The sequence below is a fragment of the Mesoplodon densirostris genome, chromosome 3, assembly GCF_025265405.1.
Source record: "Mesoplodon densirostris isolate mMesDen1 chromosome 3, mMesDen1 primary haplotype, whole genome shotgun sequence".
Classification (NCBI taxonomy): Eukaryota; Metazoa; Chordata; class Mammalia; order Artiodactyla; family Ziphiidae; genus Mesoplodon; species Mesoplodon densirostris.
This window is the reverse complement of record NC_082663.1, coordinates 93,593,486-93,616,336: the sequence shown is the minus strand read 5'-3', so window position 1 is coordinate 93,616,336 and position 22,851 is coordinate 93,593,486. Positions and strand designations below refer to the sequence as shown.

Sequence of the window (22,851 nt, the reverse complement as noted above, 5' to 3'; positions counted from 1 at the left end):
AACAGCTTGAAGACGGATTGGAGCCGACGGACCAATAAACAAACGTCTCATTGGCTTAGCTTGCTCAGGCTGCCGGTTCTCCAGCTTCCCATTGGCCCTTTCAAGCAGAGCAGGGGCGTGGCTCCCGGGGCTCCGCCCCCGCTCCGCGGCCCAGCCTCGGCGTTCCTGGCTGAGGGAGCCGGGCGGAAGTGAGCGGGTCCCGCCCCTTCCCCCTCTCGTTTTCGTTGGAGCCGCCGTCGTCGCCGCAGCCGCCGCCGCTGCTTGCTCTCCGTGCCGTACCCTCGGTCCCCGGCCGCGCGGAGCCGGGATGCACTGCTCCTGCTGTGGGTCCTCATCATGGAGACTAAACGGGTGGAGATTCCCTGCAGCGTCCTGGACGATCTCTGCAGGTACTGGGGCGCCCCGCGCTGCTCCGGCCCCCTGTCGTCCCCTGCTCTTTTTCTCTAAGTTTCGGCGACCCCGGACGCCTCCGCGTCTCCTCCCCCGGCTCACATCCTTGTCCGGGCTTTCCGGTCCCGCCGCTGCTCCCTTTCCCCCTCGACCCTTATCTCGGACGACACCCCCCTCTTTTTCCGCCGCAGCCTCCCTGTTTCTCACGCCCCCCTCCATTCCTCCTCGCGCAGCGCTGGAATTTCCTCATTTTCTTAGTTCCCCAACTACTTTGGTTTCCCCGCAAGCGAAGGCGCTTCGCCAAAGCCTGGATCTTTGGCATTTTGGGGGCAGCCCCTCCCCCCTCCCATTGCTTTTTCTGGCTCTCTGGCTTTCACAGACCGTTTTACCCCCTCCTCCCTCCATCTCATTTCCCCAATTCTGTTGAAAGACCCCAAGGTTCTCGGACCTACGCAGGGAGCAATTTTCAAATTTACCTTTACCCCGGAGTATTCTTATGGGTCCGTGGCGTTCTCTGTGAATTGCTGTAAAGAATTATTCTTTTGTTCATCCCCAAACTTATCATTGGAAGTGGGAAAAAAAGCCTGGAGTTCCTCCCCCCCGCCCCAGTCTCTTAATTATCCTTATTAAAGGAAATTCTCAACCGCTGGGTTTTAACTCATGGAGTACTTTTACAAGAGAAATATCCTGCGTTCTTCTCTCTTGTTGGCTATGATTTCAGATAGCCAAGCAAGTGTAAAATGGCCTTAAAATTTTACTTCAGGAAAAGGAACTCATTTTGGTGCAGTAATACCCTGAGTTGTCGTCGGTGTAAGTGGGTTGTGAAGTAATTTTAATTACAAATGAGTGAAAGCTCTGATTAAAACAAACGCATTTCACGTATTTATGTCTAAAAGTCTGACTTTTAGTAGTTGTGTCGCATTCACGCCTCTTTTAATGGGAAAGGAAGAACTAATACTTGTGGAGTTATTACTGAGTGCCAGGCAGGCACTGGCTGCTCTCTTCACATGTATCATTTAATCCTCGAAACCACCCTATTTGGTAGGTGCAGTTTTTTCCATTTTCATCTGACAGACTCAGGTTGTAATTTACACAAGGTCACATTCATCTTAATTTAGAAAATCAAGATTTAAGACCTAGGCCTTTTTAATGTCTGCTTTTTTTCCTACGCAGGTGGATGAAATAGGAAGTCAAGTCTAATGTTATATCCTCACAAAAGAAAAGTACATGTAGATAAGTAAATAGACTAATTCAGCAACCACTGAGAATTAACGTCACTGTACTTCTTTAGTGATGGTATGATTATAACTTTTGGAATACGATAGACTCGAATGAACCACTTAAAAGGCACTCATTTTCTATGATCATTTTTCTTAAAGAGGTTTGATGTCTGTCTTAGGTAAATGAGTGGAAGAACATATACCAGATGTGGGATTATGATTTTTATTTTCTTATTCATGTTTCCAAGATTTTTTAGAGGATGTACATTTTATAGTTAGAAAAATTAAATATGAGTAGTATTTGGAAAGGTGAGCAATAGTTTATGTATGAATTAATAGGGATACAGGTGATTTAGAAAAGATGGGTAATCTTATACTTTTTACAGTATAAGATTTGGTAGGTGCAGTTTTAAACTAATTGGCATCTAAACTAATTGCCCCATTAGTATTGGGTTTATTTTGTATATTACGGAGGATTACATCATTTAAAGAAGTCATATCACCATTATGAAGGTGGTTGATTTTATGTGTGTAATCTTACTTAAAAATAATGGTGTTGTGTTTTGTAGACTTCATGTTAAACATCTGTTGTGTTAAATAAAGATTCTTACTTGTTTTTCTAGTTAGTGTATTTAAACTATTTTATACAAATTTTTTAGAATAGAGAAAAATTTCTTTTTTTTCCTTTAAGAAAACTTTTTGTAATTACTGTGTTTTGGCTCTGTAAGAATGATGTGTTTAAAAATTAGGGCTAGCTACTTGTTAAACTAATAGTGAAAATGTTACCAAACCAAACTTGGGTCTACTCCCCTGAGGTGCAGAACAGCCTATACTGACACTGGTTGAAGGAAAGTACTGCATTTATTTCTGGGCCATGCAAGGAAGAATGGACAGTTCATGCACAAAAGACAAACTCCCCAATGGCTTTCAGGGAAGGGTTTTTAAAGGCAAGATGAGGGAAAGGGTTCAGGGTGAGTAATCAGCTCGTGGACATCCTTCTGATAGGTTGGTGGTGAGGTAACAGGGTGGTATTTTAGAAATCTCAAATTATCAACCTGGTTTCAAGGGTCTGAGGTCTGCTTGCTGGTGGTTAGCATACAGTTGACTTCTTCCACCTGGTGGGGGTTTTAGTTTCTGCAAAACAACTTTGGGATATGGCTCAGGATATTATCTATAGGCCTTGAGGAGGAACTAAAGGGCCTTGACTTTGTTTTATGGCTAAGCCATTATTATTTTGTCATGCTAGACTGCTTTCCTTTGTTTCTGCATTTTCTTGCTTCTCTGAACCAAATTTAGTCTAGGAGGCTAAAACTTTTCTCTGAATAAGAGGTGACTGATAGGGGGTGGGGATGTCTTTTCCCAGGAAGGCTCCTGCTCCTTTTTAAAACCAAATAACCATTTCTTAAAACTTGAGGTTTTAAAAGTAATACCATTTTTCAAGTTAATATTTATAATATCTTTGTTGATTAATTTAAAGATTTTTAAAAATTTTATTTATGTATATATGTATGTATGGCTGCGTTGGGTCTTTGTTGCTGCGCCCAGGCTTTCTCTAGTTGCGGTGAGGGGGGGCTACTCTTCATTGCAGTGCGCAGGCTTCTCTTGTTGCGGAGCATGGGCTTTAGTAGTTGTGGCTCGCGGGCTCTAGAGCACAGGCTCAGTAGTTGTGGTGCGCAGGCTTAGTTGCTCCGTGGCATGTGTGATCTTCCTGGACCAGGGCTTGAACCCGTGTCCCCTGTATTGGCAGACGGGTTCTTAACCACTGCGCCACTGGGGAAGTCCTATACTTATTTTTTAAGTACCTGCTGATTTATAAGTTTGGTCTTGACTCTTGTTTTTACTCCCTTTGTATTTTCCCCAGTTTTACTTCTTATGATCAGTACCTGTAAGGGTTTTTTTGCCTTGTGTTATTTTGATTTTTGATAAATTACATAGTCCTGCTAATCTTGTCTATGTCAGTTATTGACCATATATTAATATGTTTTGGAGGAATGTAAAATTTGAGAGTGATTTTTATGTGAAACATTAGAGCAAGAGACTTACATTTTCAAGATGTGACTTTATAACCATTAGACAGCTTATAACCTAAGACATGAAATGTTATTTTTCAGGTGGTTGAATATGGGACATTTCATTTACAGGAATACTGTGCAGCCACTAGAAATTTCTCAGGCAGTTAGCAAACAGTAAACTGAAGGAAAATGTTTGTGTCTTGAAAATGTACACAATATACTACTGAGGGTAATAACTAGTCATTTTATGCCCTTTGTTAAAACAAATTTTTAAATGTTTTGTATATGTATGTTTGTGTGCATGCACAGGAGAAGTCTGAAAGTAATATGTACACCAAACTGATAAAACTGGTGACTTCTGGGTGAAATGGAATTGGAGGAGAGGAAGGGAAGACTCTGGTCTAAAATGCTTTAGTGAACCAAAATTACTTTATAATAAAACATGTATGTGTATGTAAAAAAGTAAATCAGCACCATTTTATGGTGATATTTGCCTTCGGTTCGCCATGATTTTTGACGTTAAGAGTAAAATACATAGTTTTCCGGTACTATTTAAATAATCTTATTAAAGATTTGGAAAGCATGTTTTTAAAGTAAAAACTGAAAACTGCAGTTTGGTAAGTTATTTCTCTTAAAGAAGTGTTTGGAGTTTTTTATAAGCCCCGTTAGAATTAAATTGTAAAGCCACTCCAGTGTTAAAAGGAGAAAGGTATTTTCTAGCAACTAATGTTGCTGCTATTTTGGTGATCATATAGGTTAATTAAATAATTTGTGTTTATCTTCAGCTTGCCATCTTAGTGTTCAGTTCACTGGAAACATTTTTGTATTAATTGTAGTCCTTGTGCTAATGCTTTGTCTATCTATGGGAACACTGGAAAAGTGACATTTTTGTTAGGTGGAGAAATTTTTCCCATAACAAAATATTGTGGAAAGCATTTTATTTTAGCTATTAAAATATACATATGTATGTATATACAAACACTTTAAAATCTTTAAAACAGATCAAAAACATTCACAGAATGAAAGCATTGAAGTTTAATTTTCCTGTATCAAAATTTCCTATTTCTTACAAAGTTTCTTAAAGAAGTTAGCCTTTCAGTATTAAAAAATGTACTCATCTGTAAGGTTTAAAAAAAATCAAACAGTACAGATGAATTTATAAAATGAAAAGCAACAGTCTCTTGCCCTACCCCTTTTATCCCAGTTCTGCTCTCCAGACTTTTACCTGTTTTGTGTTCAGTTCTTCTGGTGGATATTTCAATATTTTAAAGTATACTTGCACCAGTTGCTATCAACTTTAGATATTAAATTGAGGATTTAGTGTATCTTGGTAGATTATTAAGTGAGGGTTTAGTTTACACTTACTGTTGCCCTTGTCCTACTTCCAGTACAGTTATATCACTATTTTAAATCGTTCCATTGGTTACCTTCGTGACTTTAATATACTTAAAGTTGTATTTCTGTTTTACGGACTTCAGTGTCTCTTGAGTCTGTATTTGATAAGGTGAGGCACTTAGTGCCCCATCATTTCTTCCGTTTCTTACCCATTCCCTCAGTTTCTATCCAGGTGAACCTAAAATAGAAATTAAGATTGATAGTATTTACATTACATTTTGTAACCTTATGAAATCTTATACATTTTGCTACTGGTTGATTGCAAAAGCTGAATAATAATAATGGCATTTGTTATACAGTATTACTATGTAAATATTTTTCACAGTAGAGGCAAGTCTACAATGGTTAGGATTTTGTTTCTTTTGCATCTAGCCATAGTCAAGATCCTTTTGTAAGAATCTTGAAAGAGAATGAATGTCCTAATGAATTCTCTTTTCTTACATTCTACAAATTGCTCAAAATAATACAGTTTAATTTTTTCTTTTGGAGAAGGAAGCATATGCTTTGTTCATTATTTCTTGATTCCTTCTAGCTATTCTTGAAATAATTTTTTCCCTTTTGTTCTAATTTTGGCTTTTTGCTTCATGTTTGGACTGTGATTCTCTTGTACATTTACCCTTCTCCCCCAACATGCCCAAAGTTTCTTGCTGCCGTCCACCATCACCCCCTCATCTGCTCCTTTATTTTTTATTTATTTTTTTAAAGATTCTTTTTTATTTTTTAAAGTTTTTAATTTATTTTTGGCTGCGTTGGGTCTTTGTTGCTGTGTGCGTGCTTTCTCTAGTTGCGGCGAGTGGGGTCTACTGTTCGTTGCGGTGCGCGGTTTTCTCATTGCGGTGGATTCTCTTGTTGCAGAGCATGGGCTCTAGGTGCGTGGGCTCAGTAGTTGTGGCTCACAGGCTCTAGAGTGCAGGCTCAGTAGTTGTGGCACACAGGTTTAGTTGCTCTGTGGCATGTGGGATCTTCCCCGGACCAGGGCTCAAACCCATGTCCCTTGCATTGGCAGGCGGATTCTTAACCACTGCACCACCAGGGAAGTCCCTGCTCCTTTATTATATCCTTGGTCTTACCCTCAATCATACTAGTGTCTACTGTTCTACAGAATTCTTTTTTCCTGGAGAATGCCGTCTTGGAGATCTCCACTCTCTTAGTCTAATCTGGACTGGTTGCTTCTTAGTCTTGCCAAACAACTGGCACACTAGAATTACCTTTCCCAGCTCTCCCAGGTTGTATCTCTTCTTTCTTGAATCCTGTTTTATGCTTTCATGGTTTTCATTCTTGTTTTGCTGGTGTACATTCTAAAGTAATTTCCTTTGAGGGGGTCATTGGAGAGTAAACTTTCTGAGTCCGTATATGACTGAAATGTCTCTTTTTCTTCTCACAGTTATGTTTCCAGGTGGTCCAGGGTCCACACTTTCAGTACCAAGGCTCCAGGAGATATCCTCAACACTGTCTTTTCTTCACAACCAGTTTTTTAATGTGTTTAATTTTTTCTTTGTCATGAATTAGATTTTCCTTAGACATTGGGTGATTTTTGGTTGCTGTTTCATATTTAAGATGAGGCTGTAGAGGGACTTACTTATTGATAGGCTTCTTTATGAGAGTAGATAGGGAGCTGACTTTTATGCTGGGAGACCCTTGAATACCAGTGTGTAGGAGTTTTGCTTTGGGGTGCCAACACTCAAACCTGTCTGCTAAAGTTCGAAAAGGGCCTTGGGTGTTGTTCCTCCTTCCCCCACCTTTTGTAGGAGAAACTTCTGACTGTCAGGAATGAAAGAAGAGTGGATGTTCTCCTATTACATAAATAAACCTCTCGTTACCCTTTTTTATAAGTTTTATTTCTTATTCTCATCTTCCAGCTTACATTTCTTCATTTGGGGCTTTTCTGGATTGGGATGGGAATGGGATTGGATTTCTCTGTCTTAGGCTTTTTCTTACCCCATTTTAGATTGTGGTTAGTATCCTCTAGAAATTTGTTGAAATGCAAATTAAAAAAATTTATTTAATTGATTTATTTTTGGCTGCGTTGGGTGTTAGTTGCTGCACGCGGGCTTTCTCTAGTTGCGGCCAGTGGGGGCTACTCTTCGTTGCGGTGCGTGGGCTTCTCATTGCAGAGGCTTCTCTTGTTGTGGAGCACAGGCTCTAGGCACATGGGCTTCAGTAGTTGTGGCACTCAGGCTCAGTAGTTGTGGCTCACGGGCTTAGTTGCTCTGTGGCATGTGGGATCTTCCCGGACCTGGGCTCGAACCCGTGTCCCCTGCATTGGCAGGTGGATTCTTAACCACTGCACCACCAGGGAATTCTGAAATGCAAATTTCTAGTTAAAGATAGTAGACTGAACACAAACATCTACTCCACAAAAAGAGTAAAGTTTAACAATTTTAAATGTATAACCCACAAGAAAAGGAAGATTGGGTGAAGAGATGAGCAGCAAAACTTGGAAACCGTACAGCAGAAGGGAAAGTGGCATATGACTTAGCAGACCTGATAGAGTGAAAGACTACTGTAGTAGTCAGTCTACTTCAGAATTAGAGGATATTGAAAAGTGGCAGAAGTGAGTTTATGCATCCTGTATACATATTGAAAACCATCCTTCTTCCCCTGCTCAGCTCCCAGAATGTGGCAGCCTGGGCTTTACCCTCCAGATAGGAGATTGGAAGGCTCTTGTCTAGATGATCTGACTAGCCCACGAGGAAACACCTAAAAATACTAACATTGGAGGTTCCTTGATTAAATGGCTCAGCCTGATCACCTTAAATGGTGCCTCATAGTTTGACAACCTTCCTAATTAGCTTTGTGGTCTATCACATTAAATATGAACATCTGAAATAGACCTCAACACAAAAAGTAGAGCATAAAACTAACAACAACAAAAAAAGCAACTGAAAAGAATCAAACTATATAGATAGAAGAAAACTTTAAAACAAAAAACCCCCTCAAAACTACATTGATCTCCTTAGATAGGTAGGTTTTTACAGTCATGGAATAACAGAATTATCTGTGAAAGCATAATTTAAACAATTAAAAATAGCCTTTGGAATTTTAAATATGAGAGTAGAAACAAAAACCTCAATAGATGGCTTGCAAGAGACCGTTTCCTGAAAGTAAGGGGGCTTGAGAAATTAGAGATAGGAAATATCAGAGAAAAGTGAAGAATCAAAGGATCAGTCCATGAGGTCCTTTAGTACTGAAGGAGGTGAGTTTCTAAATAGGTAAAGTCCATTGAATGGGTGATGCAGTGGATGAATAATAGACAACTGGGAAATTTCAGAACATTGAGGATAGAAGGAAGAACCTGGAAGCTTCCAGTCTGAAAAAACAGGTTGGACAAAGGAATCTGAGTGGCTTCAGTCTTCACATCAAAATTATAGGCTGGCAGGAGCGGGCACTGTCTTCAGGATTCTGAAGGAAAATGATTTCCAACCTGGAATTCTTTACCTAGCCAAGGTGTCAAGTGTGAGGATAAAAATAGTCTCAAATTCACCATGTCTTAATATTAATCTCCCCTGCATCCTTTTTCCAGAAGGCATGGGAGGATGTACTTCGTGAAAATAGGAAGTACATTAATTAGGAGGAAGACAGGATATAAGAAACAGATCTAAATACAGGATGGGGCTTCCCTGGTGGCGCAGTGGTTAAGAATCCACCTGCCAATGCAGGGGACACAGGTTCGAGCCCTGGTCCGGGGAAGATCTCACATGCCGCGGAGCAACTAAGCCCGTGCGCCACAACTACTGAGCCTGTGCTCTAGAGCCTGCGAGCCACAACTACTGAGTCAGCGTGCCACAACTACTGAAGCCCGTGGGCCTAGAGCCCGTGCTCTGCACGCAAGAGAAGCCACTGCAGTGAGAAGACAGCGTACCACAACGAAGAGTAGCCCCTGCTTGCCGCAACTAGAGAAAGCCCGCGCACAGCAACGAAGACCCAGTGTAGCCAAAAATAAATAAATAAAATAAATTTATTAAAAAAAAATACAGGATGGAGGCGTTGGGAACTATAGGATGCTAGTGAAAGGATAGCATAGAATGACAGACGTGTATTATGTGAAGTGACAGCCACTCCAGATTGGAACAGATCAGAAGGCTCAGGAATAGTCTTCAAGATGAAACAGATGTGTCTGAATTAACATCTTGAGAAAAAAAATTTAGGAAACTAGTGGAAGATTGAGTTCGTGACAAGTATAGAGAAAACAAAGCAAAGACAATAAGACATTTATTAATTAGTGGGAGAACAAAGGATTGTGCTTAAAAGGGAAAACAATCGTAGCTTGTCACATGGCTTAGTCTTGAATTGTGTTTGCAGAGTCATAGTAATGTAAAGACTGAATTTTTGATCTAACCCGATGGTTATCAACTGGGAGTGATTTTGCTCCCCTCAGGGAAGTTTGGCAGTGGCTGGAGATCTTTTTGGTTGTCACAGCTTACTGGAGAGTGCTATTGACATCTAATAAGCAGAGGCTACTGATAGTGATAAACACCTACAGCACACAGGACAGCTCCTCTCAACATACAGTTATCAGTTCCAGGTGTCAATAGTGCTGAAGTTAACAAACTAACCAAACTAAGATATCATTTGTTGGGAAGATGGAGAGATGAGAATGGTGTGTAGAATGAGAGTGGGAGGACTGGAGTTGTTAATTCTTCAGCTTCCATAATGGAGATCAATAGAAAATGTCCTAAACTGAGAAAATAAGAAATAGCAGACAGGTGTTTTTTTTTGAGACTTGGTGTAAGTTAAATAAAATCAGATAAAAGAAGGCTAGTTTTTGCAGTGCTTTTTGTCTTTGTGTATCATCTACTGGCTAGTCTGAGACTTGGGCAGTGGTCTGTCTCATACATCGTTCAGCTCACAAAGTGTGTGGTATGCTGTTTGTATTCTAATCCAAGTTTGTGTGGTTTGGGGTTGAGCCTCAGAGTTCATAAACAATTTCGTGGGACCATTTTCCTGAGCTGCTCCTTTTCTGTTATCTCCCTGGTACTTCTTGGCTCTCCTTTTTGAGGAAATTGAATATTGAAAAATGGCAAAAATGGAAAGACGCTCTACCGCACATTTCATGTGACTCTGCTCATGCCTGGGACCAAGCAGCTGGAGGTTAGAAGTAAAATAAGCAATGGATGTTGGCCCTAATCTCTTGGGACCTCCCAGCTCTTGCTATCGGAGAGGAAGGTTCCCGTCCATCAAAGTTTTAGTCTCTGTGGATCCCTGTTACAGCCACTGTTGCTGCCACGTCTAACCAGTGTGGCATTGCTTGGGCGCTGGGGCATGAGAGAATGGAGAAAAGAGAGGGGAAATTTCCCCCACTGTCTCCGAGTGTTAAGAGATTCCTTTAGATGCCTTTCTTTTTTTTTTTTTTTTTTTTTCTTTTTGCGGTATGCGGGCCTCTCACTGTTGTGGCCTCTCCCGTTGCGGAGCACAGGCTCCGGACGCGCAGGCCCAGCGGCCATGGCTCACGGGCCCAGCCGCTCCGCGGCATATAGGATCCTCCCAGACCGGGGCACGAACCCGTATCCCCTGCATCGGCAGGCGGACTCCCAACCACTGCGCCACCAGGGAGGCCCTTAGATGCCTTTCTTGATCCTTGAGGGCTTTTGGAGGTCACTTCTAACCCCCAATCCAGCTAGTGGATATTGGAGGGTGAAAAATGGTAAATTTGAATATTCGTCCTCCTCCCCAATCGTTCTTCTGCTGTTTACTTTTCACAGTCTTCAAACAGCTGCTCCATGTATTTTGTCCAGGTTTTATACGTTTTATGGGAGGGACAGAGTTTACTCCATCTTACCTTTCAAAGATAAATTGTAACTATCAGTATGTCACTGTAAGTATATGCAGACAATTTGCTAGCCTATGGGAATAAAAGTATGCAAAGATATCTCAGTGAAGTAATTTGGAAGAGTTTATGGACAGTGATAGTAAAAATTAGATAATTACTATAATGGAGGAGTTGAAAGAGTTTTAAAATCTGTTCAGAGGAGTCTGATTTACCTATATAGGAGATACAGTGTTAAGTCATGAGGGATGAATTATAAGTTGGCTAGATGGACAAGAAAGGGAATAGATACAGTATGTGGATGGCAGTTTAGGACATTACTAAGAATTAGGTATCACTGGGTATAAAGAACCTTACAGAGTGATAGAGGCTGTGTAGGTGAGCAGGCACTGGATCTTGAATGCTGTATGGAAGAGCTCAGGTTTTTATATCTTAGATTATGCCATTAGCGTTGTATGTTACATGTCTTGGTTTTAGTGTAGATGCGGTTTTAAGCTCCTTTCCCCATTGTTTCTCTATATTGAATTGTAGATTATTGTACATACATTTGTCTTAACATTTACTTATTCAATCCCCTATTGGAATGCTACATTATTTTTATAATTTAAAAGCATTTTTTTGAGGTTTGATTTGAAACTTGAAAACAACAAAGAACATTTAGCACCACAGCTAGTGAATAGTGTAAGTGATCAAACTGGGTGATGCTATTTTTAATTTTAGAAAAAGACTCTAAAAACCAGTGGATTTCTTTTATGTAGTTCAGTCTGTCTGTAAAGGTCGCTAGAAAAAAAGATTACAGAAATGCTAAGTGTGGAAGAAGCTTAATGGTGGTTGCTTAATGAGTCCTGTAGATCACATAAATTTTGACTTGTTGCATAAAAGGGGTTAATTATCTTAATCATATATATACATATGTGTATTTAATATAGTGCACACTTATACTACGTATTAAAATAAATGTCCCTTCCTCCCTCTGAATGCACTTGGAAAAGACAATTTAGGTTTTTTTAAAAGTGAGTATATTTGCAAGTTATTTTGAACTCAGGTTCTTCAGATGAGCTTCTTGGGAAATCTGGTCTATTAATGATTTCTTTATTTTTTTTTGTAATACTTTAAATATGAAGATTAAGCAGCTAACATCTTTTCTATTTGAGTATATGAATATATTTGCATATATTCTTTGAAAATGTTACCAGACATGGGAGGGAATCCTAGTGAAGTTTGTTTTCTTGCTCACCTTTAATTTATTGTTAGAGAGCTATTAAGTTTATCTCTGTACTTGTGAACAGAGGGTAGATGGCCTCTTAAAAAAATTCTATTATGAATGAGATATATGTGATATCTCTCTTCTTTTTTTTTGTTTTTTTTGTTTTATTTTGTTTTGTTTTTTCTTCTTCTTTTTTTTTTTAAAGACTCATCTTCCCTGTAGTAATTTCCTGCCAGTTTTGCTTCCTTGATCAGTACTGCTCTGAGTCCCTTTTCTATGTTGGTGGGTCAGGAGTGAAGCAATTAAAAAGGTTAAAATAAATTGCTATGGTTTGTAAGTGTAATTTTTGTATGTTTTTTGTTTTTGACAGCCGATTTATTTTGCATATTCCCAGCGAGGAAAGAGACAATGCTATCCGAGTGTGTTTTCAGATTGAACTTGCCCATTGGTTTTACTTGGATTTCTACATGCAGAACACACCAGGATTACCTCAGTGTGGGATAAGAGACTTTGCTAAAGCTGATATCCTTTTTATTACTATAATGAATGTCTTTCATTCTTATTAATAAGGTATTTTAGCACAAATTTTCTTTTGCTTGTTGAGATTTATAACCTTTTAGATAAAACATACTTGATTTCTAAAAATTGTCAAAAATGTAAAACATGTATTTATGGTTTGTGCCTGATTGTGGTAGGCACAGTTTGATAGTACGGTTGTACCTCGGTATTTATGGGGATGGTTCCAGGACCACCCCCCTTCCCGCAGGATATGAAAATCCATGGATGCTCAGGTTCCTTAGACTGTGTAAAATGGCAAAGTACAGTCAGCCCTCGGTATCTGCGGGTCCTATATCTGGATACTGAGGGGCCTACTGTATTCTTATTTTTATGTTGAGGACCCCCTAAAATGTGCAGTGATAATTAGAATTAAATTTGATTTTCTTTTTTTTCATATGTAGCCAGCCTATTTCTAGAACTGATCTGTTTTTTACATTCCTCTTGCTATTCCACTTAACTGGATGATCTTTATTCAGATTACTACCTTTCTGGGATAGAAATTCTTAAATAATTATTGAGTACTTGCTGTTTTCAAAGCAGTTTTGGGGTCTGTGGCAAATTCAAAGAAGTCCTTGCCTTTAGAGAAGGTTTTGTTCCTCCCTATTTACAAATAAAATAGAAACTTGTCATCATTTATTAATTATAAGATTGACATGAATATTTAAGATTATAAAAGAAGCTATGTCACAAGGCAACAAAATTGATGAATTGCTAATGCTTCTTATACTAAGTGTTTTTAGAATTTGGCAAAAGGTGGAAATATTTTAGGCAAAGCTATATTTTTAAGGGAATATAGCATTTTCTGAACAGGCTGGAGTGGGGAATATGTTGCAGGTAAAGAAAAGGGACTGAGCAAAATTGGAGAGTTGGAAAGGATAAGAGATATTTTGGGAAGTAAATTAGTTTGTATTGAGTTTCTTACAGGGATACAAGAGGGGATATGGATGGAAGTTATATAGGGGGAATTTGTGGGGTTTTAAATCCTGAGCCAAACTGCTTTGATTTTTATTTTCTAGGTCATTGTTTTTAACCATAAATCATGTGCTCAGATGCAATTGTACCCACAAGTTCACTGTACTACACTAGTTGGAGTAGAGTTGGAGTAGGGATAGGTGACCTAAAATAACCCTCATACTCAGCTCCCTATGCTTTTTCTTGAGCTGTATGAAATAAGGAACCCCTTAGGGCTCTGTAGAAAATGGATGAAACTCTGTTTATTCTGCATTACTGTTAACCATTGAAAGTTTTTGAGCAAGGCTAAGTCAAGAATATTACTCAGATCATTTGAAAATGGTATTCAAGAAAACTTATTTGGCAGGACAGGTTGAACCACAAGGACTGTTAAATACTTGAGATATGGAGCAGTAAGGTCCTGAACCATAGTAGAGGGACTACAAAGAAAAGACAGACAGATTTCAGTGGCAGAAATGCTCAAGCTGTTTGACAGATTAAATATGGAGAAGTAAATGAAAAAATCAAAGGGGAATAGAAGTACCGTTGAGCACTGTCTTTGTTAAAGTCTTGGTAGCAGGTTTTATGAAGAAATCATAGAAGACTTTGCTTTTAAGGAGCTATAAACGTGATTAAAACAGGAAAGTTGTCTTCTGCGGTTTTGGTCTGTTTTGCATAGACTTAGGGTTCTACCAGAGCAACTATACATACTTTGGGGTTCTGGGTAAGATTTTATGTGTGTGCACATGAGTTTTAAAAACTTTCCTTGTTATTAAAAAAAAAAGCCTCTGTTTTAGTTAAGTTTCTTTTAATTCATTTATATGGAGGAAAAAACTTTTATTGCTAGTGTGGTAGACTTCATTCAATAATTGAGTGCTTCCTGTGGGCCAGGCATTGTGCAGTGAACAAGGTAGATTTGGTTGCTGTCTTCAAGAAGATTACAGACAGGAAAGGACGTGATTACATTGCAGTCTGTTAGGTTTTGATAAGGTAGCATAGGGTTCAGTAGGAATAGCTAAGAGACTAATCCAACCCAGATTCAGAATTAGATAAAAGTTTTCTTTGGAGGAAGGGTCTTGTAGGCCATGTTTGTTTGTTTGGACTTTATCCATAAGAGTAATAAAAGAATATAGGAGATTAAAAAAAAACTTTACTTTTGGGAAAAAATTTTAGCTTACAGAGAAGTTGAAAGTATATTACAATCAACTGCCATTATACCCTTTTTATGTATTCACGCATTGTTAGCTTTTTGCCATTTTTGCTTTATTTCTCTAGGGGTGTTTTGAAAGAAGCTCTGAAATAGTGTAGGCAGTGAATTGGAGGAACATGAGATTGGAAACCTAGTTAAGATGCTATTTCATTAATTTATGAGCGAGAAATGGAAACCTGTGATAGAAGTGAATAGAAGATATTAAATTTCAGTGGTATTTAGGAGTAAAATTTGTCTTAACTTGGATGTTTGAGGAAAGTTGGAAGAAGGAATCGAGGATGGTATCCAGGTTCCTGATTTGAACAGTTGAGTGGATGGGTGTGCCATTCCATTTGTAGAAAAATAATGGAGGAGAAATTTTGTGGGGGAATGATGGGCTCAGTTATGGACATATTGGTTTGTGGTACTTGTGGGATATTGAAGTGGTGAGACTATGTAGAATAAAAGTTAATAGTACGAACTCTGGAGCCAGATTACTTGGGTTGCCATCCCACCTTTGCCATTTACCAGCCGTGCAACCTTGGGCAAATAGTGGGGCTTTTCTGTGCCTCTGTTTTCTCTTTTGTTAATTTTGCATGGTCTTGTGATTTTTCTTCAATAAGCACTCAGCAGTGTGGGTATAGAATGGCTGTCTTGGACTTGATCCTGGGTTGAGGTTTTACTAGGGAGCCGTGTTCAGAATAGTGGGGCGAGGAAATTTTGGATATTGCTAAGACATTGATTAAAGTGATGGACCATATTGTTTAGGGAAGGAAATAAAAGCAGGAGGGTGCTAATATGGAGAAAGGAAAACAGTCAAAAATAGTTGTAGAATAACAGTATATTGTGAGTAATTAGAAGACTGCCGTAGAAAATTGTGGTCACAATGTTTTATTCTAATCAAAGTACTATAATAGTTCTATTGATGGCAAGGTCCAGAATGTTCCTGTGGGAATTGGTCCCAGAAGTGGGCATGGATGTAAAGTACAAGGAATACAAGGAACTGAGCCTGGAGCATGAGATGAGTTGTTCTTGGGAAGATCGATATCATCTATGATAATGGAAGGATGGAGATTACTATCTAAATGATTGTCTATCGTTAGAGCAGATTTTTCATGTTTTTGCAAAAATGTTAGAATAAAAAGTATATAAAAAATCACTGAATTGTTAAAAAAAGAAAGAGAATATATGTAATACAAGTAGATATATGTGCTTAAAACTTCTTACATTCTTCATGTAATCAATGTGATCTTCTGTCTTTCTCTTAGAACTATTGTGTAGGGCCCAGTAACCCAGATTCAAGACGCAAAATAGTTTGGTTTGGTGGTTAAGAAAATAAGACAGTAGCCAAGTAGTGATCTTAGTAAAAATTAGAAAGATAATTAACATTACTCAGAGCATGTCATAGGGTTTTTTAAATTAAATACATTGTCTCATTAAATAAAAATGGTATTCAAAAACTTTCCACTCCCTTGTTTGAATTACTTTATGTATTCCTGAATATGGAGGATTGAAGAGTTGTCAGTGGGGAAATTGATGTCATTTTGGATTGGGTTCTGTTATTTGCTAATTGTGTGGACTTGAGCAAGTACTTTTCAACATTAATTCCAAGTGTATCTTGAACTGTAGTTGGTTGGTTCATCAACTCACTCATTTTGTGGTGATTTTGGGATAGGAAAAAAAGTAGGTAAATGAAGAGTGTAGATAATTTCCAAGGTTATGTCAGTTGATTTAATTTCTTTTGCTAAATCTTTGTTTTGTTATTCTTTTTAAAGAAGTTGTTTAATGGGTAGAAAAATGAGATAACACTTCATTAGAGAGACGTTGATGCACCTTGAAGTTATGAGGAACATTGTAGGGAGAAGGAAGAGAAAGAAAAAAACTAGATGTCTTCCTCTTTGAATTATTGGAAGTTACCTATATTCCTGGGGTATATTCATATGTTTTTTTCACTATGGTTAAATTTTTAATGGAAAAAATATCCATTTATTTTAAATTTATAGCTAGATTCAAAAAAATCTGTGGTGACTTTAAAACACATAAGGGATTTTACTGAACATCTCAAGCCAGACTTTTATTGAGAAATAGCTTCCAGAATTCTAGCAAGCTGTTGTAGGACCATAGGGCTTCATGGAATAGTTAATATTATATCCATAATTTATTCTTTTTTCCCCCCTCCCTAAATAAAAACAAGGAGTGTTTATATTGAGATTAATCTACTGCCTGTCTTTTAATTACAGTGTTGTTATAGATGGTTGACTTTTTTGAGCTCTTTGAGAACCTTAGTTCTTACTACACCTATAAAACCAAAGCAAAATTTTAAACACAAAGCTGTAGAACTCATAAAATTAGTTTTCATAAAGTGAATTTAATGTGATGTTTTTGTTTAAACCAAACTACTAGTCACAATGTGAATATAATGCTGACTTTAAGGGTGTTTTGATGTGCCTGTACTACAGGTTTTCCCAGAACCTTTCTTTATGTGTTATGAAACCTTCCTTTCTGTGTTACAGTGGAATATCATTTGACCCTAATATACTATTTGCATATTACGTTTTTTCTGTTTTTAGTAGCCCACGGCAGTTAAAGTAATAGTACCAGTATGGTCTCTAAAATCAAGTAGTGTAGTACTTGATGGATGAGATCATCCAAATGATTGAAAATATGCTCATATTACATGCATTTACATTAACATAAAAATGAAAAGACAGAATATGTAAGTTTTCATAGAGGACTTGAAGACCCTTGAGAATGTCCTCCATTTGAGAAACGCTATCATAACTTATAATTTTCCCCACAGTTTTCATAATTAACAGTGCTGTAGTGATGAGACATTTGGTAGCATGGAGTATTGGAAGTCTGAGCATATACTTTGCAGGTTTAGGTTTTATTTACTTTAAAAAAAACTTACTTAGCCCAATTTTGGGGAGGCATACCCAGTTTCTTTTGAAACAGGCCATACTTTCCTTAAAACCCATATTTACCTTTCTCTATAATCCTTAATAAATCTTCATCTTAAAAATGTTTTAAATTATAGGAGCACTATATATACATGGTAAAGAAATTTGGCAGTGTAGAGTGGTATACGTCATCCCTAGTTCTGCTTCCCAGAGTTAGCCACTTCCACTTACTCTTTTTTTTTTTTTTTGGCCTCGAGGCTTGGTGGGATCTTAGTTCCCGACCAGGGGCTGATCCTCTGCTCCCTGCACAGGAAGTGCGGAGTCCTAACCACTGGACCACCAGGGAGTTCCCACTTTCACTTATTCTGATGGTTCCTAGCTCTTACCAGTGTATGTGTACTGTGCTTAAATTTCTTGCTGTCAGTTTCAGTATCTGTTGACTCTTAATATGATGAATTTGACCCACTTAACGAGAGTTTTTCGAAGTGTTCACATGGTCCTGAATTTATTTGTGTTAACTTAGGGAGCCCAGAGTATTTGAGTATTCACAGTTTACTTGATTTGTGTCTAGGCTAAATGCAGAAGTTAGCAATGGCTTGTTCAAGAGAAAACAAATGTGAAAAGACAAAAGCAGGAAGGATAAACTTAAGTGAGTTGAAGATATGAGTAATTTCATGTAAAATACACAGTTGATTTAAATAGATCTTTTTATGTGTATAAGTGGTTAAGCTGTATTAAGGGAGAAAGTAGCTTCCTTAACACAATGTATACTCTTCAGTCATTGTCCATTTTTGCTGCCTCAAGGTGAAGATGTGGAAAAAATTTTGGATGAATGGAAGGAATATAAAATGGGAGTGCCAACATATGGTGCAATTATTCTTGATGAGACACTTGAAAATGTGAGTGAGAGTAGTAATAAAAGATTTTTAGTGAAATGGTGATCGGCTGTGTTCATCCTAATATGTTGTTTTTATAATGTTCTGAACTGAGGTTTTAAAAATATACTTAGATTTTTAGTGATAAAAGGCCAGATTTTGTATATTTCATCTGCATTCTGCGTCTTAATAATTTATACTTGTTGCAGTATGGCTTATTGCAAAGGAATCACTTGATTTTTGAAGAGATACTTTAAAATGGACAGAATGCCTTTCTTCACAGAAAAAGTAATAGTATATTTAGCTTCCTGAAAGATAGTTAACCAAGTAAAATTATTGGTGATAACAGTTACCTGAAGTAAGGAGAAAAGCACTTTTGGCTTTTAGAAAGGAACATGGGAAAGGAGGGCAAGTTTTATTTTTACCTCTGATTGTTTTGTAGGTATTACTGGTTCAGGGGTACCTAGCAAAATCAGGCTGGGGATTTCCAAAAGGAAAAGTAAATAAAGAAGAAGCTCCTCATGATTGTGCTGCTAGAGAGGTGAGTTATTGCAGTTTGAAACAGTAACATTTGGTGGTTATGCTTTGAGTGTGTTTTTTGTTTGTTTGTTTGTTTTGTTTTGTTTTGTTTTTGCGGTACGTGGGCCTCTCACTGTTGTGGCCTCTCCCGTTGCGGAGCACAGGCTCTGGACGCGCAGGCTCAGCGGCCATGGCTCACGGGCCCAGCCGCTCCGTGGCATGTGGGATCTTCCCGGACCAGGGCACGAACCCGTGTCCCCTGCATCGGCAGGCGAACTCTCAACCACTGAGCCACCAGGGAAGCCCTGAGTGTGTTTTTTTAGCCATGGAGACTAACTTGTTTGGATCATTTAATCCTCTTTTCAGAACTTGACTGCATGAAGTAACATCTTTTATAATGTAAATGTTGATTCATTTGTCCACATCTATCATTTATTCTCCTCTCATTTGTTTCCATTTTCTTTCATTGTTCATTTTTTATTCTATTATTTAACTTTTTTTTTAGATATCTTCTCCACCTTTCCTTTTAGAATTGGATTTGTTATTGGTTAAATATTTTGGCTATTATAACCTTTGTTTTATGTTTATATTCTTGGCTTCCAGACAAATGCACAATTTGGGCTTTTCTAAGAAATTTATTTTGTTGTTCAAAACCCACTCTAGCGTCCTCTCACTGCCTATAGGATGAAGTTTAATTAAGTATTGAAACTCCCTCCCCTACCCCCAACACAAAACTTAGCCATTCCTAAATTTATCTTTCTTTATTCTTAGTCAAAAGAATGAATTCTTTGGTCTCTGAATTTGATTGATTTGTTTCAGCCTCTAGGCTTTTGCATATGTGATTTCCCTACCTGGAAAGTCCTCTCTTCTTCCTGCCTATTCAAATCTTATCTAGGTATCTTTCTAGACCCAGCTCAAATTACTCTTTTTCCCTAAAGAACTGCCACCAACTAGCTCTATATACAGGGCCTGAGTTTCTTTATTTGTAAAATAAGGAAGTTCATTCTTCTTTAAATTCTGGGTTTTTTAAAAATTAATTTATTTTTATTTATTTGGTTGCACCGAGTCTTAGTTGCGGCCGGTGGGCTCCTTAGTTGCGGCTTGCCAGTTCCTTAGTTGCGGCACTTGGGCTCCTTGGTTGTGGCATGCAAACTCTCAGTTGCGGCATGCATGTGGGATCTAGTTCCCTGACCAGGGATAGAACCCAGGCCCCCTGCATGGGGAGCACGGAGTCTTAACCGCTGCGCCACCAGGGAAGTCCCTAAATTCTGTTTATTTTAAAATGTAACCAGTCAGCTGTAGCCCACGGTAATCTGAACTTTAATAGCAATTGCTGTCTTTATCATTCGCTTGGCCTTAACTGTATAGTACCTTGTGATATATTGTATACTGTATTCTTATTTATTAGTTCCTAATCATTTGTAACATTGCACCTTGTCCTTGACATTTGAGAAGTTGAGCTATGAGGAAGTATGATAAAATGGAAAGAGAACTGGCCTAAGAATTGAAAGTTTTTTGTTCTAGTATAATTTTAGTATATGTTGTTCAATAGCCTAATGACTTTGGGCAAGTCTCTGTAAGACATAAAATTTTTTAAAATTAATTAATTAATTTTTTTGCCTGTGTTGGGTCTTAGTTGCGGCATACAGGATCTTCATTGAGGCATGTGTGATTCTTTTTTTTGTTGTGTGCTGGCTTCTCTCTAGTTATGGCATGCAGGTTTTCTCTTCTCTAGTTGTGGTGCGCGGGCTCCAGGGCGCGTGGGCTCTCTAGATGAGGTACCTGGGCTCAGTGGTTGTGGCACGTGGGCTTAGTTTCCCCGCGGCATGTGGGATCTTAGTTCCCCAACCAGGGATTGAACCCGTGTACCCTGCATTGGAAGGCGGATTCTTTACCACTGCACCACCAGGGAAGTCCCAGATATAGCTAGAAACAAGATCTTCATAACTAGAAGTGATATCTTTAGAATCTAAGCTGGTGGTGATTGAATTTTGAGATTTTTTTTTTTTTGAGATGGCAGTATGTATTTTGTGACATATTTTATTTGGATCTCTTGCCTTATTTATTTATTTTTTTGACTCATTGTTTTCCTGTGGCAGTGTTCACTGCCTCATTTAAGTTTGGGTATAATTATTAGTGAGGGATAATAGTTAAAATTCTTATAAACCACTAGTGGTTAGAAAAACTATTAGTAGTTATTTACTTTGGAGTAAGATTTTAAAAATGATGGAAAATGCTGCATTTTAAATTGAGTATGGAACAACTTATCTAAGCAAGTATTTGCAACAGCGTGTAGACAAAGCTTTTTATGTACAAGTAGGTTAAGGTTTATGCCCACGCTTTAAAATCGAAAGCTATTTAGGAAGCAGGTGAGGAATTGCCACATCCTCTAAGAGCTTTTCCTTTCTTTTCTGTAGATGGCAGGAGATGAAACAGAGTACTTGTAAAGTCTTCCCTTTTTATGCCTTCAATTTTTATAGTCATCTTGCTTATAAGGAAGGACAAAACGGGAACCATAGCATCCTACTTAGAGGAATTGATCTGTAGATCTTAAACATGGAGTTAGACTAGTCCTACAGCAGTGAGATAGTTGTCCAGGTCCAGAAAAGATAATAACTGGAATAACAGAAATTTAGGCTAAATTATGTGAAATGAGCTGTCTCTGTAATTGGATCTTCTTGGAGGAATCAAATACCTAACCTTGGAAAAACTGAAGAATGACCCTAGACCCAAGAGTGCTGGAAACCTCCATCTGATGAGTTTTATGCACTGTATTATAAAGAGTCAGGATGATGCAGAAATAGGATATTTAGGGTAAAAGAGTAAGTTAACCTGTGAACTGAGACAGTTTTCACTTTGGTTTATCTTGTTTGTTCTCTGCTCTGGGATACTAAGATAAAAAGTTGTCCTATCTATGTGGTGCTGATTTCAGTAATGACTGTGGATCATTGTAATTTGTAAGAAAGTAAATAAAATTTATTCTTGGGGCGATGGGAAGTGGGAGAATGGAGTGTGGATTGTAGGATCTAAAGAGAATCCTGTGGGGAAAGATACAACCATTATGGGAAATTGTTATCTCCATTTTACAGGTAGGGGTAATGGAAACAGAGCAGTTTAGTAACATGCTCATGGTCTTAGAGTAAGCAGCAAAACAGAGATTTTTGGGTATTTGGGTTCTGGAGTTGATGTTCTTGACTGCTGTATAGGTAGTTAAGGAATATTTTTAAATGGGTGAGAATTTCTAAACAAACACAGATGAAAACAGAAGGAATTTGTGATTTTTAAGTACATCTATTTCCTAATAACATTTACCTTTCTGTTGGATCAATATGAATTTTTTCCCCGTTTTAGAGTTTTTGTCTTGCTCTGAGGAAAGCACAAGCATACTTAGGAACCACAGTCCTTTAATTTCAGGGAAAAAAATGTTCCCTTTGATAATAAGAATTAATCCTAACTTCTAACCTTTCTGATCTAAATAATAGTCTCTTTTAGCTGATAAAGGAACTTGTCAAAAAATATTTAACTTTAATTTCTGTAAATTTTGAGGCTAGAAGTTTTAAAGGCAAGTCTTTTGAGTTTTGGGATTAAGGTGGAGCATTGCTGTATTAGTCCACTCAGGCTGCCATAACAAAATACCACAGACTGGGTGGCTTAAACAATAGAAATTTATTTTCTACTGCTCTGGAGGCTGGGAAGTCTAAGATCAAGCTGCCTGCTGATTGACTTCTTGGTGAGGACTCTGATCCTGGCTTGCAGTTGGCTGCCTTTTCTCTGTGTGCTCATGTGGCCTTTGCCAGGTGCCTGTGTGAGTGTCCCGAGAGCTAGTGTGCTAGCATCTCCTCTTTTTCATAAGGGCACTAGCCCTACT

At 38.2% G+C, this 22,851-nt stretch overlaps 1 protein-coding gene across 2 annotated transcripts in view; it reads left to right on the top strand.

Annotated features, from left to right (window-relative positions):
* Positions 1-204: 204 nt before the first annotated feature.
* Positions 205-22,851, top strand: part of DCP2 (decapping mRNA 2) — a 51,309-nt gene continuing 28,662 nt past the window's right edge. For both annotated transcript variants that reach the window (XM_060093241.1, XM_060093240.1), the window contains exons 1-4: positions 205-389; positions 12,362-12,513; positions 18,361-18,488; positions 18,907-19,005. In XM_060093241.1, coding sequence (XP_059949224.1) covers positions 337-389; positions 12,362-12,513; positions 18,361-18,488; positions 18,907-19,005 — 432 coding nt within the window. In that variant the 5' untranslated portion in view covers positions 205-336. The remainder of the gene's footprint in view (positions 390-12,361; positions 12,514-18,360; positions 18,489-18,906; positions 19,006-22,851) is intronic.